General features: G+C 51.0%; 1 protein-coding gene across 1 annotated transcript; it reads right to left on the bottom strand.

Annotated features, from left to right (window-relative positions):
* Positions 1-409: 409 nt before the first annotated feature.
* On the bottom strand, positions 410-11,319 carry Nptx2 (neuronal pentraxin 2). The gene is made up of 5 exons (NM_001034199.1): positions 10,698-11,319; positions 8,848-9,064; positions 3,472-3,716; positions 1,830-2,009; positions 410-1,051 (listed from the first exon to the last, which is right to left on the bottom strand). The coding sequence occupies exons 1-5, from the start codon at positions 11,124-11,126 to the stop codon at positions 824-826; spliced, it is 1,299 nt and encodes a 432-aa protein (NP_001029371.1). The 5' UTR covers positions 11,127-11,319; the 3' UTR covers positions 410-823.
* Positions 11,320-15,314: the final 3,995 nt, after the last annotated feature.

Here is a 15,314-nt window from a genome sequence, read left to right on the forward strand (position 1 = left end):
AATGTGGCTTACAAGCAAGCTCACTCTTCACAGTGGGCTGAGCATCAAAAGGAGGGGAGGCTGGCTTCTAATGGCTGTTCCTCTTTTGTGGGGGAATAAAGTCAATCCCCAAACCACACAGAACGGTGTAGAAGCTGCAAATGAACTTTTGGCACCAGATGAGAGCAGCAGCTTTTCAAAGCCAACCCAGCAATGGTCCTTAGAAGCGTGGGGTCTGAGAGGTGGACAGAGGGTGGGGAAGCTGTGGGGGACTTTCTCCATGGCGGAGGGTCTGCTTTGGGGATGCTGGGGACTGTCTGGGCAGCTGGCCCTCCAGCAGCTGCAGTCCCCTCAGAGGGAGAGACCAGAGTGCACATGACACTGAGGGAGAGACCCTGTTTCAGGGGCGGGTAGCTTCTGTGCACTGTGTTCAGTCAAAAGCAGGGATGTGCTACACACACAAGGGACCCAGGCCACCCCGGTAGGATGACCACACAGCCATCAAAGGGGACAGACGGGAAGCACACACGAGACACTAAGGATCCAAAATGACAGGCAGGGCTGGGTTGCACTAGCATTTACAGGAGGGGTGGAGAGGCTCACAGACTTTACTAGAAACCCCAGCAGGAAGTGGCTCAGGACTCTTCCCAGGGCTTCGGTCACTTCCCACCAAAGAACAAAGCAGTAAGAACATAGGAGCCTAAGACAAAGGAGGCCACACAGCCTGCCTTAGGGGCTCTGGTTCTTTCCTACTCAGGCCAGAGATTTTAGTTGAACTCGGGAATAGATGCCTTGAACTCCCCAGAACAGCCCGCTCTTGGCCTCTGGGACAGGGAGAAGGTAGCTACAAGTCCAGGAGACGCTCTTCGCACGTCTCCACAGGCCACTTGGAAGCCCCTCCAAACACATCGACATTGTTGTCCACCCATGGGATGATGTTTCCAGGCATGTTCGTGGAGCAGTTGGCGATGTTGATGATCTCTTGTGCCCGGAGGACACGGTCCCATATGTTGAACTGGCTAAGCTCTCCAACGAAGGCCTGTGTGGCATCAAATCTGCCTCCCACAGTGTCCTGGAAAGTAGAAACAGGCACTCTGGGATAGGCTGACAAACAGAACGGGCCTCCGGACTCTCCAGGGAAGCAAGATAGAGGGAACAATGTATTCTACAGGTCCTGAAGCCCCATGGCATTTGAGGTCTTGGAGGTGGCTTTACTATAGCCTCCCCCCTCCACTTTACACAGGGGAAACTGAGGCAGAAGGGAACAACAGTCGCCTAAAGCCTGACTCTCAGCTCCTTGCAGGGGAGAAGCAGTGGACCCGAGCAGTGCAAGCCCTCTACGTGCTTGGTGATCACTATGCTAGTTAGCTCTGCCCTGCCTGGGACCCGCAGCTCCTTTGTCACCCTCACAGGATAGCGAGTGTCCCAGATCTCGTTTCCTCCCTCGTCCCCCCCTGCCCCGCCAGGTACACTGGATGTCTCCTAAGTGGCCTTTGCTCGATCCTGGGATCCTGAGGAAATAGGTCCAGGAAGATGTCACTTGTACCACTGTGTACCAGGGGAGGCCAAATGCAGGGACTCACAGGGACACAGGGACACTGGAGATGCTTTCCTATAGTGTTTTCCCCACAAGGCAGCTGAAGCCAAGCCACTAGGTGACCCTGTGACTACAAGGACATTCCACAGCTCTTTGTCCTCTCTCAGTCAGGGAGCTCACTCATGGGGCGGGCTGGCTGTCAGGGACAGAGTGGCAGGGTCTGGGAGACAGATACCTTGGGCAAGAGCAAGGAAGGGGATGCCGGGGCGTCGGGGTGGGTAGCCTCCTTTGCAGCATCTGTGAGAGTACCCACCTGCTCCTGCCCCAGGATGAGCACACCCCCTGGCTTGATGGGATGCCAGGGTGCCAGGTTCTCCCCGGTGCCCAGCTTCTCCCCGTCCTGGAATGCTTCCCACATGCCGTCTCGAGTGGTCCAGGTGATGCAGATATGGTGCCACTTGCCATCGCTGACAAACAGGGGCAGCTGTGCGACCTGTGGGGATCAACACCGCAGGTGAGACTTGGCAGGTCTGGGTCCCATGGGATTCTCCAGGGAAGGAATGTCACCGGTTACTCCTTTCCACAGTCCAGGATTCCCGCTGGGATTCCCTTCCCTGTCTTAGCAGTGACACATCAAGCCCCACTTGGTTGGCAAAGCCTCAGGACAATGGACATTCTTGGTTCTGGGCCTGGCTCCCGACTCCCATGCTAGCCTGGGCTCTGTGTGGAACCCGATAGGCAGCACTGAGAGACCTGTGTGTGTGTAGAAGCCTTGCCTCTGTCAAGGGGAGGGCAGGGGGCCTCTACATGCATGTGTGTGTGAGCACAGTACATGAGTGTGCACATACAGACCCCACCCTCAACTACAGGCAAGCCCCAGACGCCTGTGAGCTCAGGTCTGTGCTGTTGTTACTGTTGGTCTCCTAGCAACCTGCAGTCTCCCTCCCAGGACTTGGATGTTTACAAGAGGTCTAAAGGGAGAGGAAACAAGGCTCTCAGGGATTACAGTGTTATTTAGAACAATAAATCCTTGGCTCAGGAAAGTTGTTCCTGCTAGAAGCCTGGAAGGCTCGCTCTGTCCCACAGAACTTCCAACTTCTGCAGTGCTCCCAAAGTAGACAAACTCCACCCAGCGGCACTTTGACAAAGATCACAGACAGGCGAGGGTCTCTTCTTCACCCATTCCAAATGTAGGCTGGACCTGGACCATCTACAGCAGGGGCAGCCACTCAAATGCTGGACTAAGGGCACTCTTTTATCGTGTTGGATCTGACTTGAGGAGAAAAGATTCATTTGCTTTGGTTAAAGACAGGGTTTGCTGTGTGGCACAAGCTGGCTTTAAATTCAGCCATCCTGTATTAACTTTCCAAACTCTTAAAAGGTGTGCCACCACACCCAGCTAGGTGGCTGGGTGGTCAGAGGCTCAAAACTAGTACTTCACGGAGACCACAGTCCTTACTGCCTGTGGAAACGGAGCATCTGCTCTGAGAAAGGCAAGGCTGTGGGGCAGAAGGAACAGTTGCCGGGGCTGAAAAAGGCTGGGCAGGAGTTGATGACAGGGTACATGGTGCAGTGTGGCAGTGGGACTGTTTTATACATTAATTGTGATGTGATTATATAGCTGTCTGCATTCGTCAAGGCCAGTTAAAACTGAACATCCATTTAAAAGCTCAGTTAAGTGTACATTTTATCGCAATAAACCCGATCCCTTTAAAATGTTATCTACATCCAGGTACCCTCGACCACAGCATTTAGGGAGAGCCACAAAGGCTGCCTGTGTATGTGGGGTCCTGCCTTCCTACTCCTTCCACTCCTGTGACGTGTGGATGTTCAACTGCCTATTGTTGGCCAGACCCAGAGCTAGGCTCCTCATAGGCTGCCAAGGCCAGTCAGGCTCTGATGTCCCACAGGGTCTACTCCCGTGGACACCAGGGTGGGGTTCTAGCTGGCCTCACCTTGTCGTTGATAAGCAGCTCTATGGGATTGTTACCCCACTCTATCAGCACAATCTCATTGGCTTGCCCAGGCACAGCGTAGGAGAATGGCGTGCCGATGCCTGGCGAGGCGCTGGACCGCAGCCACAGGCAGATGGTGAAGGCATACAGCTCGGGCAACGTCTTCTTGATCTTGCCGTATAGGTAGTTTGTACGGAGAGGGAGGGACACTTTGAATGCATCTGGTGACTTGAATGCACTGTTGCCTGGTTGGAAGGAAGAGAGGTTACAGCAGGGTAGCCTGGGCCACGTACCCCTCACCAGGACCCATCACTCAGGCAGAACTAAAGCACTCCAGCTCCTGGTCAAAGTGCCCAAGCCCAGCAGTCCTAGGGACAGTCCTTGACTCCTAGAAGCCTACATTCTAGTGGGGGAAATCAGCCCACAGAGAGTGGAAGGGGAAAAGGGGAAGGGGGTGGGGATTTCTTCTAAGACAGCGGCAAGAAGAAGACAAGGGTAAGGTAAAGAATCACAAGAAGCCTGTGACTTGAGACCTTCTGGTGAATCCAGGGAGAGGTACCAGCAAGAACATGGCCTCCAGGATGCTCCCAGAGGTGTGAAGGAAGAGGAATATATTGTGAGGAATACACTAGATGCCGTAGAGAACTTGTCTCTACCTTTTTTTTTTTTTTACTTTTTTTGAGACAGTCTCACTGTGTACTTTTATCCTGTAATTCCTACTCAGATCCTCAATCCTCTGCCTCTGCCTCCTAAGTGCTGGGACTGCAGGTGTGCATGCCCATATCCAGCCTACCTGCACCATTTAGGATAGGGAAATAGGCCTCAGAGCTGGAGAGATGGCCCAGCAGCTAAGCACACTTGCTGTTCCTCCAAAGCGCTCAGGTTCAACTTCCAGTAGTCACACGTCAACACACAACCATCTGTACCTCCAGTTCCAGGGGATCTAATGCTCTCTTCTGGTCTCTACACACGGCATACATACACATGCCTATGTACATATACACACACATAAAATATTTAAGAGACCTCTTCATTCTTATCTATTTCTGAGTAAAGGCCTTGCTATGTAACCTGTAGCCCAGCCTGGCTTTGAACTCACAAAGCCTAGTGTCTTAGGGTTTTGTGCAGGAATACAAACCCTGACTAAGACACCAAGCAAGTACTGGACACACACACACACACACACACACACACACACACACACACACACACACGCTCCCACAGCCAGCAAGAGGCTTCTTTGAATCCACAAGTAACTCAGACAAAAACAAAACACCCAATATATATTCCGGTCCTTTCTGATCACCACTGAGCCTCACAGTCTCAATGACTACAAAGGGGAGGAAGGGTTTAGAGACACTGGATTTAATTTTCTTGTTCTTCCTCAACCATGTCTTATTTCTTCCCATCTTTCCTTGAGCACTCTGTCCCTCTGTCTTCTTTCTTAAGGGCAGGCTTTGAAACCCAAGGGACCAGGGATTGGGGGAGGAATGACTCCAGGGACCGGCGCACTCAGTAAACACTTGTGGATGGGTAAGCCTGCATTGCTTGCCATAGTAAATGCTTACCACTGCTCAGGCAAAGGAGTCAGGCTTGGGGTGCACCCTACAGCTTTCCTCAGAAGGGACAGTTTGTCTCAGTCCCTGCTGGGAAACCCTTTGCTCCTGACATAGCCTTTCCTTCTCAAGAGAAGACTGCATTGCTGGACTGTTTTCTGGAACGTGGAGTGGGGGTTGGGGAGACAGATGCACGCAGGGCTGCTCTCCTCAGGCTAACACCTGGTTAGACCTTTAGACCTTCCAGGCCTTACTGTTCGTGGTAAGCCCCCCCCCCCCGTTCCCCCATCTCAGGTTGTCCTCCTATACTCCTATACACGGCACATCTGAAGTCTTTGAAAACGAGCTCTTACAGGGCCTGGAACTTTTAGTATCATCTTGACCTAAGCTCAGATTAATGTAACAGCTCTGTTGCCCAAAGTTTGCAGGAAGCAACACGGTTCTCTGAAAGGCCTAAACGACAGTTTGCTTCCCTTTTGCATAAGGATCAGATCCCGCCACTCAACTACTTAGTAAGCCCTTAAAGGGCCACACATCAGACAACCTTACTCCATTACGATATTTCAAGATTGAAAAGTTCCAGGCCTCAGGCCTCATCTGAAGATGTCTCCTGCACAGCCCAGCAGCAGCATCCAGGTCACCTTTCTGATCCCTCTGGATTTTCTAGCTAGTATTTCTGTGGTCACTAGTCTCCTTGATCCTTCCTGACCCCCCAGGGTAGGCATCTCTCAAAACAGGCTGTGGGCTATGGAGCACCTGCCCAGACTTGGAGATCTGACTGTCTGAAGCGCCTGAAGCAAGCCACCGAGAAAGCAAGGGCTTGCCCCTCATTATGCTGAAGAAAAACACAGACCCAGACAACGCCCACTCCAGTTTTGTAGGTTGAACTGGTCGTTGTGTTGAGGCTTCAGAGAAACGACTTATCTAAGGTCACCCAGCTCCTGAACCAACAGAGCCAGAAGTCTGTCACTCCACTACACGCAGCCACTGCCGCTCAGTCTTCGAGTGGCAAATGGCTGTGCTCTTAATGGAGGCATCATTATCTAATAAGGAGAAATGGCTTCTATGCTCACAGGTGGGCAGGCCTGCCAATTTAATAAGACTCAGGGTCGGTAATATCATTAGGTCGGTGACAACGATAGGTTTAATTAGAGCTGGGAGAGCTGAGAGGCAAGGAAGGGGCTCTAGCCTGATGACGGGTACCCTTTATTTGAATAAAACAGCTTGGAGGTTCAGAGAAACTTAGTTAGAACCAATTAAGGAATTAAAAGGCTTGACCAATAAATCAGAAACTGCAGGTGGTGGACAAGCCTAAGGAGGGGGCGGGTAGTCTGGAGCTTTGAAGGAGGAAGTTCTGGTTTCTCAGGCTAATGTCGGTGGATTCAGCACCCAGCCAGCTGCCCCTGGTCTGAGGGCCCAGACTCTGAAGCCGTTACAGACGAAAGGTCTCCCAGACAAGAGAAATGGGTACACTGAGGACACGGGCTCTGGGCTATAAAGAGCTTCGTGCCCTGTAGGGTTAAAAGCCGTTTCTTCCAGGTTGGGGATTTAGCTCAGTGGTAGAGCGCTTGCCTAGGAAGCGCAAGGCCCTGGGTTCGGTCCCCAGGTCCCCAGCTCCGGAAAAAAGAAAAAAAAAAAAAAAGAAAAAAAAAAAGAAAAAAAAAAGCCGTTTCTTCCCTGGGATCGCTACCGGACTTCTCCAGTCTGCAGAGACCGAAAGCATCATCATTGCCTCATGTGAACCTGACATGACTCCTGTCCGGGGCTAAGAGAGGAAGATACAGAACCATAGCCAAGCATCTGGCTTTTACCTGATGTAGAAGGATGGACCAAAAGATAGACATTCCCGAGTCTTCCTAACTGGCCACATGCTGGAGCCTTTATGGGGCTCGGCTGGATGCTTCTAAGGAACCCGGTGGAGCTCACCTCATGGTGCACTTTGGGGGCTGAGTATATACACACCCTTCTGCCGTGGACATAAAGCAGAATGAGCTTAAACTTGGAAGTGCCCAGAAGCAAATGGCTTACCAGATGGTCACTTTCCTTGAAGACTCACTCCAGAATTGAGTAGGTGGAAGACAAGGGAAAAGTCTAGCATTCCTGTGGTGGGGGAGTCAACGGGAAGTCTGGGGCTGGAGACGGCCCAGCAAAGGCTCAGCAATTAACAATACTGTTGATCCTGCAGGGAACCCCGGGCTCATCTCTCTGCACCCACAGGGAGCTCACGATCATCTCTAACTCCAGCCCCAAGGGGTCGAACATCCCTCTCTAGGCTCCATGGGCACCAGGTGCAAATGTGGCACACATATGCATGTAAGCAAAACACCCACATACGTACACACGCACTCCTATGTGTGTGTGGGCTGGTGTGCGTGCACGCATGCGTGTGTACAGTATGAGGGAGCTCAGGTGCTCCCTAAACCACTGTTGTACAGAGGCTTGGCTCTTGTTAGCCCAGCATCCAGTGGCCTGTTCAGCTGTGGGCTTTCATTTCGAACCAAGGGGCAAGAGTGTGTGTGTCAGAACCATCATGGCTGGCCTGAGCTTTGACTATCCCTTCCGGTGTAGAAGAGGTGGAAAAGCTACTAAGTACAGCAACAGGCTTTTCCACTGGCCTAGGGTTCAAGACCAGATAATGGGGAGGCTCAGGCTTATGTCCCTGTGACAAGTGCCTCAGTGGGAGCATCCGTACAGGAAATTTGTCTGTCTGGGTGGTGAGCACTTTCTCATCTGTGAAATGCGTGGTGCGTTTAGCATACTACCTGGTACTATGTCTGTTCTCTGGATTTATACTGACTGACCTGTCTCCTTGCTGGCAAGCTGACCACTGTGCCAAGGAAGGTGCATAGCCACCAAGTCCCCTCTGATCCTAGTTACCCCTTTTCAGTTACTGTTTTCACTCCATGGCCTTGAGCCTCTCAAGGATCCACTGTGACTGTGTGTGGGGGGAGGGGACAGGGGAGCAGCTCTCCCTCTTGGCAAGCAAGAAAGACTCAGAGGCAGTTGCTCTGCCTTTGAAGAAGACTCTGAGACCCAGTGAGTCTCCTGATGTCACCTAGCAGTAGAAGTAAGACAGAGAAGAAACTATTTTGAAAACTCAACAATCAATGTCAAGTCAGAGAGGGCAGCACGAGCTGGTAATCCCAGCATTTGGAGGCTGAGGCAGGCGGATGGCAGGCTGAAGGCCAGGTTAGGCTATTTAACGAGATGCTGTTTCAAGGAGGAAAAAAAAAGAAAAAACCCAGAACATAAGTCAAATAGATAAGCGGCCTTCTTAATCCCTTTGTAAGAAAAGCAAGTGAAAAAAAAAAAAAAACAGAAAACAGGAAGGCATTGTGGGACGCCAATTAGCTCATGCCCTCCTTCATCTGACCCTGCCCACAAGGGTTGAGGGACAGCTTTCTATTGGGTGGTCTCCTGTCAATCACGACGTTGAAATTGCCTCTGTCATCTTCGTGAATCTGAGATTATCGTTCTATACCCTCCACCACCAACCCAGAATTCCACAGGCTGCCCAGAGTTAAAAAGGCTGCTGTGGTTAAGAGGCTAAACTGCCCATCCAGCAGGAGGTCAGAGGTCAGGCTGCTTACCCAAGCAAGTCCTGAGGGCCTTTGTTTCCCCAGGGGTTAACGCTGGTAGGGCTAGGAGCTAATCCCTGTGAGCAGTCAGTCTGTGTCACGCACCCAAACATCTAAGGATGACCTCCATGTTGTGCCATTACCACTGTTTCACGGCTGCCCATAAATGGAAATCCTAGATCTGCCTGATGGTAAAAAGGAGGCCACTGTCAGACTGAGAGCATCAGGCACCGGGCACCCACCTCTCTCCAGCTCAGTCACCCTCTGCAGCAGTGCATTCAGTGTGTTCTCTGTCTTCTGCCGGTGAGCCGAGGTCTCATTGTGGAGCAGGGACTTCTCGTCTTCCAGCTCGGCCACCTTGCGTAGCAACTGCCTCTCCAGCTCCCCCAGCCTCCGCTGGAGCACCTCTCGGAAGTCGCTCGGCAGCCCGGCATTAGACGCGTTGGTGTGGAGTTGGAGCTTGGGAAGGGTGGGAGGGAGAGAGATTCAGGCCAGTTGAATAGAAACTGTAACACGCAGCTCCAGTGACCCAAGCGCACAGCCACACAGCGAGGCGCTTCCAAGGGGCATCGGTTTGTGCCCATGGCTCAAAAGAGAACATTTCACTGATGCCCCCCCCCTTTTTTTTGGTAGGGAAAGGCTTTCAAAGTCAGACAAAAAATCACTTCCCTTCAATATTTGAAACTTGTGAATCTCACTTTCTCCTCTTCAAAAGCTGCTTTTCTCCTCTTACCAAAAAGCCTAAAAATTCAGCCAACATCTATAATTCTGTGTCATACAGAGCCCCGAACACAGGCAAGAGTTTTCTTTTCAAACAGTTAATGATTGGGACTCAAAGCAAGTAAGCTTTCATCTAGAAAGGAACACGGTCCCCCAAGTTCCAAAATGGCACAAGGGCAAACGGGCTCTGAGATATTCCTGGGACAAGACGTTACTAAAAGACAGCTCCGTTTTTTAACACTGTATCCAAACCCTCACTTCCTATTTCTTTCACTCCTCTGCCGTCACGCTGGCTCGCTGGCTCGGAAGCAGCCAGCCACCCTCAGCCATGAACCCTTGGCAAGCTCCTGAATCTCTGTGTCCCGGTGTTCCAGAGTATAAACTGTAGAAAACTGGACCTGCCTCGTGCCGTTCTCTATTACAAGGGTTAAAATTAAATAATATGCCTGAGTCACACTTAGAACTCAAGAAGTGTCAGCTCTCAGTAATCATGACTCATAGGATCCACAGATGCTGGAAATACTGTATATAGCAATCATGCCAAAAGAAACACTCCGATAATTTAGCGATAATTAACACCTGTAATTTAAACCTCAATTTTGCTAATAGGCATTTTTGATAAATGCTGTTAACAGAAATGTCCACACTTCTTAAACAAGGTGGGAAGGAAGATGAAAATTAATTGACGATTTCTCCCCTGCCCCAAAGTTCCAAACTACCCACGGCAGAAGACAGCGGGATAAAGTCCGTTCCTCTAAAGTCATAGCTAAAGGCATCTTAAAAATTCTGACTCGATGAATAGAGGCGTCTTCGAGGTTAATAAGGGGCTTGTTCACACTCTGGGGTCGCTGGCTTTCCCCCTTCACTCTTCTGCAGATCAAACCCAGTCCTCCCACTCCCCGATCCAATTTGTCAAAGAAAACACCAGATGCCTAGGGGCGGCTGATCTCAGGCTGGGCACTGCCTCAGCACTGGGAACAGGCAGCGGGAGCGTGTCCCGCTTCGGAGAGCGAAGGTTTGCAAAGAGGAAACAGGCTGCCGGGTCACCGGGTATTGCACTCCAGACCTGGCGGTCTGGGTTCTTTAGTAAAAAAACCTCGGTTAAGTTCACGGTGAGTCTAGTGGGTAAGTCCCCACGCGTGACCGGATAGAGGTGGGGGAGGATTTCACATTTCTCATCGAACCAGGGGATAGAAGAGGACAAGGAGAAGGGATGCCATCCCAGTAAGGTCCAGAGCAGGAGCCAACCCCGAACTCAGCTCTCCCCGTGGATGGGGGCGCCCAACCAGCCCACGTACCCTTTTTTCCCTCACCCTCCGTCCCGCGATCCCTGGGGAACCTCCACCCGCTAGATGCCACCGCGCGCAGCTACCTCGAGGCTCTCCAAGCGGTCCTTGAGGGTCTGCAGCGAGCGGCTAAGCTGCTCCACGACGTGGCCCGGGTCCCGCGGCAGGTCGCCCATGGTGTCCTTGCCCGTGGCCCCCGTGCCGCGCGCCTTACCGCCGGCTAGTCCCTCACAGCGGGCCAGCTTGCTGGTGAGTTCTCGGATGGCTTCTCGCTGAGCGCCCAGCGTCTCCTTCTGCTGCACGACGGTCTCGCGCAGCTGCAGCACAGCGGCTCGCAGCTCCTCCTCAGGGCTCAGCGCGCCTCCCTGCATGGGCATCGCGGGCAGCGGGCAGCCGGCGCGCGCCGCTTCGGGGGGCAGCGCGGTGCACACGAAGCGACTGCCAGGTATCGGGTTATCCTGGGCTTGTCCCGCGGCCACGGCGAGCGCCACGCCGGCGGTCAGCAGCGCCAGCATCTCGCTGACCTGGGCGCTCACTTCAGCATGGGTCGCTGGCTTGCCGTCTGGGCGCCTTCGCGGCCGGCTACGTCGGTCGGAGCGCGGCGCTCGAGGGAACCGCGTGCAAGCAGGGAAACGCCAGCACCAGCGCTGCCTGCCGTCGCAGAATACAGCTCTCCACTCTGCGCGGCGTTCTGGCTGGGGTTCTGCCCGCGCGCCCTTTCTTAAGCTTGGAGGGTGGGGCCACAGGCGCGTGGGGCCCGCGCCGCGCTCTCTGATTGGTCCTCCGGCATTCGCGTCATGAGGAGGGCGGGGCGGGGGCGCGTCTCTAAGCTGGCCGGGGAAGCTGGGCTCTACCGTGGGCCGGATGCCTGCAGCGTGAGTGCAGGGTCCCCAAGGCTCCTTAGGAAAGGAAAATTTGGCTTCGGAAACGGTCGTAGAAAGCGTTGACTGGCCCCTCACGGTCGGAGAAGCCCCGGGGATACCTGGACGCCCACGATGAGAGCTGTTGGCGCGGCTTCCGGCTGAGAAACCCTGATGGAGATGACTCCACTTCCCAAGGAGAAATTCTCCCAGCGGTACTCGAACCCGGGTCTTCCACGCGAGCCACCCCCGCGGCCCGCGTGGGTTTCCTCGTTCTGATGCAGGAAGCACGACGGTCACTTGCAGAGGAGGACAATCCGTAGGCGTCTCCAAATCCCAGATCCAACCCCAGAGAACTCAAGGGGAAAAACAAAACAAAACAAAACAACAACAACAAATACTCAGGCCAGCAGGGACAGAAATGGGTCCTGGATGCTGCAAGAAAAGAGGGGATGCCAACACAGGAAACCAGGAGGTTGTAGTCACTTGTTCACTCGAAGGTTCTTGTGCGTAGGCATGGCCTTATTTATTTAGCATGATCTCGGTTTGATGAGACCATCCAACTGGAATAAACATGATGGGGCCATGGGGTGGAATGGTGCCCTGTTCTTTTTAATGGGGGAGCTCAACAAGTCCACTTTACACCCAGTTGGAAAGAACCTAATATTAATACCCAGAAATGCCCCCAAAAGATTGGGGCGGGGGTGTTATTTCAAAAATCTTACTCATGGCTTACAAGTTCAGAACCGTTACACACTTTACAGACTGAGCTGGTTTACTGTGAATTAAAAACGAAAAAAATAAAAAAGTTGCCTCTTTTTAAAGAAATCCTATTGCAAGGTCATTAATCACATTATCCATTCGACCAGAAACAAATGGATTTGTCACTTGTGCACAGAGGCTGGGGTTGATTTTGAAAACAAGTTGTATCGAAATAAATGAAATTATTATGATAATACAAAATAGACTGCGGTGATTAATCTCTAGAAACCAAATTCTGACCTGTTTTGCACTTCAAACAATAGCTTCTGTTATGTAAATAGTTGTGGGGTTTTCAAGGACAGTGTTGCTAAATTATAAGGAAAGTTCTATTCATGAAAAATCTCTTCAAGGATTAAAGACTACAGATAGGAAATTCAGTCTCCACAGGATCCAGAGCAGGGGACAAGGAAGTGGGGATGGCTCGGGTAAGAGTATTCATCCCCAGAAAAGGTAAGGTGTAGACTAGGGGCAGGGGCAGGAGGGTTGGGGGGGGTGGTGGCGGCGGCGATGGTCTGTGTGTGAATACTGGGCTAATGGCTTTGTTGGTCTACACTCACTGCGAGGTTTCCCCTTGTTGAATTTAACCTTGAGTGTACGATTTCTTCCTAGACCTTCTTTCTTTGGCTGCATGGAAACTCAAAAGCTCGAATAAACCCACACATACACGAACTGCGATCGCAAAGGCAACAACATCTCAAAGGCACTTTCTAAAAACAGGACATTTTTTTTAGATGATACTGTAAGGTACCAAATCCAGGCATGTTCAGAACCATCCAAATATAGGCAATGCTGCTTGAAGTTTCCTCTCACAGATTTGATGCTCTCTTCCTCCTAGGGCAGGGCAAATCTTAATTGGCTGTGACAATAGATTATTACTGTTCCTAGGTAGTTCTCCAGTCCTTTCATGACACGGACTAATAATTCATATTTGCAACTACTTGGAGCCGAGGCTTGTCCATTTAATAATTAAATCAAGTGCATTTCTAGAATTCTAATTTCCTCCTGACCAAAGAAGGGGACATACAAGAAGACATAAAAATAGCATGTATCCCCAAAGTAATTGCTGTCAGACTTCCTACAAGAGTTTCCAAACCCCAGGTGGAAGGACCCAGGCACTGAGGGTGTTATTTTCTCTGGAGACAGTAAAACCAGAGGACTTATGCTATTTGCAGTTTTATTTTGCCTTCCTGGTACAATGGAAAAAAAAAATCTGCTGGTTTAAGAATGAGGCGTTCCAGTCCCAATGCCAACTGTTACTAGCTAAGTGGTTTGGGGCAAGCCATTTTCTCCTCTTTGGACCTTGGAGGAAAGATAAGGCAATTAGCCTCAACTCTTTAATGGCCCTTGTGGCTTCATTCAAGAGCCTGGTAGTTCTGGGAGGAAGGACTCACTCTTCCGTGTGGTAGACATTACAAAACATTGGTTTTCTTCTGTGCGGGCTATGAACTGCCTGTAGCAAAGGCAGAGTACAGAAGGGCAGGCTGGTTGTGTAAACATCAGACTTTCATACAAGGAGATGCCGTGGCTATGGCTGTAACCTGTTCCTGACAGCATGGGATCTCTGCCTTGATCTCCTCCTCCCAGCACGGACACCATCTACCTGAAAGATCCTGCACGCATGACTCACGCTACCCATGAGGACGGCTGTGCCAGTGACAGAGCCCAGGGCCCACAGATTTTTTTCCTGCTGCTTGAGAAAGTCGTGCAGATCTGCAGCAGTGAATCACTGCCACCTAATCTCTTAGTGTAACCAATGCCACAGCATAGTAACCACCCACTCATTCACTATGTCTGCTCCTCCCAGGTCAGCCAAGAGCCCAGCACGGACTTAACCCATGTGCCGTGTGCTGGGAATCCTGATGAGCTCATTCTACCTCCATTTTATTGCCCCATCTGTTTGGCTCCCTGGTTCTTCTCACATGCATTTTTATCTTGGTCTTCTGGGAAATGTGCTAATTTCCACCATGGTGTCAGAGGAACCCATCTTATACAGCCCCCCCCCTTCTCTCTTCTGCATTTCCTCCTCTCTCAGCCACTTGGGAAGTCAAGAATGGGGGTGTGAGCTCAACAGCACAGAATTCAAGGACAGCTTCCTGCAAACATGACTCAGGAACTGTCCTCGGTGCTGAATTTCAGCCAGAGGGGAATTGAGAATGGGGTGTGTGTGTGTGTGTGTGTGTGTGTGTGTGTGTGTGTGTGTGTGTGTGTGTGCGCGCGCGCGCGCACATGGGATTCAGTGCTGGAGGCGCTAAGGGATCCCAATTAATCCCCTTTAATACATAAAATGCTAATACCCTTTTATGAGTGTATTTTTCACTAGACCAAACTGCCCAATAAAATGGAAAGGGCCTTAGTTTGGAGTCAGGCAGCTCTTGTCTCAGTCCCAGTTTTATAACTTGAGAGTGTAGCTTAACCTCCCCAAGCCTTAGTTTCCTCATTTCTAAAATTAAAAGTAAATTTATGGGCAAGCATTGTTTCTGGGCTTGCGCGAGACAGTGTTCCCAGACATGTTTAGCGTAGAGCAGGCACACAGTAAATGCTAATGCACTTTTCTTCCCCTTCTCCCCACCAAAGCTAGACCTGAATTATATAAGTCCTATTAAAAACAAAATTAAAATTTCCCTTTACTCTGTACACTCTCCTTTAGGGCTACACACAGTAAGAGTCTGGGGCAGTACAAGCCAGCTTCCTCAGAGAGATGATGAGAGTTGAGAACTCAGCAAATAAAAGATCTCTCTCTCTCTCTCTCTCTCTCTCTCTCTCTCTCTGTCCCCGCCCCCCATGTGTGTGTACGTGTGTAAGATAAATTATGGTGTTATAAAGATTTAATCATGTGAACCATTTTGCATTTATGCTAACTTGGTGTTTATGCAAAGGGACCCATCTAAAAGACCGGTTGTGTTACCGTTTTTCAGCAAACGAATTTAAATTGCTATGGGATGTAAGAGGAGCCTGCCCCCTCTGATAAAGAAAAAATTTCCCCCCTTTGGTGCATCTGGCTCCTTCCTGAATGATGTATCTTTGTGTTTAATTTTGGAGCAAGTGACAGGAAACACTGACTTTCAGAAAATGTCTCTGTGC

Source organism: Rattus norvegicus, chromosome 12, assembly GCF_036323735.1.
Source record: "Rattus norvegicus strain BN/NHsdMcwi chromosome 12, GRCr8, whole genome shotgun sequence".
NCBI lineage: Eukaryota > Metazoa > Chordata > Mammalia > Rodentia > Muridae > Rattus > Rattus norvegicus.